Source organism: Galeopterus variegatus, unplaced genomic scaffold (assembly GCF_000696425.1).
Source record: "Galeopterus variegatus unplaced genomic scaffold, G_variegatus-3.0.2 Scaffold7990, whole genome shotgun sequence".
NCBI classification, from domain to species: domain Eukaryota; kingdom Metazoa; phylum Chordata; class Mammalia; order Dermoptera; family Cynocephalidae; genus Galeopterus; species Galeopterus variegatus.
Window position 1 is genome coordinate 1,996 of NW_007734101.1, and position 1,406 is coordinate 3,401.

Sequence of the window (1,406 nt, forward strand, 5' to 3'; positions counted from 1 at the left end):
TCAGGTAGAAAACTTTGAATGAAGGCTCAGATGCACTGGCTTATGTTCTGGTCATCACAGGGGTTATTGCAGACCGCTAGGCTCCCAAATCTTGAATGTGGAACGAGGAAGCAGTCTGAGAACAGAGACGGTGAACCTCATCTTTCAGAGCCAGGTGGAAGTGATGGAAACAATGCCGATTTCTGGGCTCCACCCCAGATCTGAGAGTACTTGGAAAAGTTCATGGAAGGAATCCTATTATCTTTTAATTTTTTTTTTTTCATGAATTCACGGGTGGGGCCTGGACATCTCTATTTTTAAATACAATAGCTCCTCTGGAGATTAAAAATTAGCATATCAAAAGAGAATGTTCTCATACAAAAAGAAAGGATGGACAGGGAGGCAAGTGCCCGCAGTGCCCCTCCAGGTATGGTGAAAAGATGCCTGCCTGGAAAATGCTGTCTACCTGTCCCTGTGCCAAGGACATTTCTGAACCCCAGGGAGAGTCAGACTATGTCTGCCATCCTTGTGCTGGCTCCAAACTCATCAGATTCTAATTGAACCATCCACAAAGGCCCTGACAGGAGGATGCTTGAGTCAAAGGATTTGCGGTCCATTCCCTTCAGCCACTAGCGTTCTCACAACTCTGTGATGCTCATAAGCCCCCATGGCCTTTGTTGTTATGAAACCAGGTTTCTGAGTCTACAAAAGCTTGTGGCGCTTTCCCCAGGTTTACACACAAGGGACCCCATGAGGCCGGTCCTTATATGACCAAAGGCAGCCTGAGAGAGTCTTCATCTCAGTATTTGCATATTAGATTATCTGCTGATGATTTGCATATTTGAGAATTTGCATATTAGCCTCTGACCCCATCCTTACAGCTCTTTCATTTCACACTTGCCTTCCTGTGCCTGAGAGCAGACTATAAGGATTTGAGGGTGTGGCAGGCATTTGAATCCCCACCCTTTTAGACAGGAATAAAGAGGCCCTGGAAGATGTGGCCTCCATAAAATAAAAGGCTAAAGTAATGCTCTTTGATTTTACAGCCTCCCAGCAAAATGCTGTCCAGCATCTTGGGGAAGAGCAACCTCCAGTTTGCGGGGATGAGTATCTCTCTGACCATCTCCACTGCCAGCCTGAACCTGCGGACCCCCGACTCCAAACAGGTCTGTGGGGCTCAGGAACCCCCCACCCTGCCTAGAGCCCCAAACTGTGGATTCTACCAGGGCTTCTTGCCTGCAGCTTTCCTAAGCCCAGGTGGGCTGTGTTTGTGTCACAGCTGTACTAATCTATGAACTTTGGCCACTTGGACGAGTCACCAGCAGAATAATGGATGATATTGGTTCTCTTTAATTCTGCTATAAATTGCCTTTTCTTTTAGTACAATGCATGAAATGGTTGGTTTCCTTTGTCAAAGAACAAAATTA

General features: G+C 46.4%; 1 protein-coding gene across 1 annotated transcript in view; it reads left to right on the top strand.

The window, feature by feature from the left end:
* Positions 1 to 1,025: 1,025 nt before the first annotated feature.
* The window catches only part of SHC3 (SHC (Src homology 2 domain containing) transforming protein 3), a gene marked incomplete at its 5' end in the record, with an annotated part of 40,786 nt that continues 40,405 nt past the window's right edge, over positions 1,026 to 1,406 (top strand). Inside the window, one exon of the mRNA XM_008592526.1 lies at positions 1,026 to 1,145. Coding sequence (XP_008590748.1) covers positions 1,026 to 1,145 — 120 coding nt within the window. The remainder of the gene's footprint in view (positions 1,146 to 1,406) is intronic.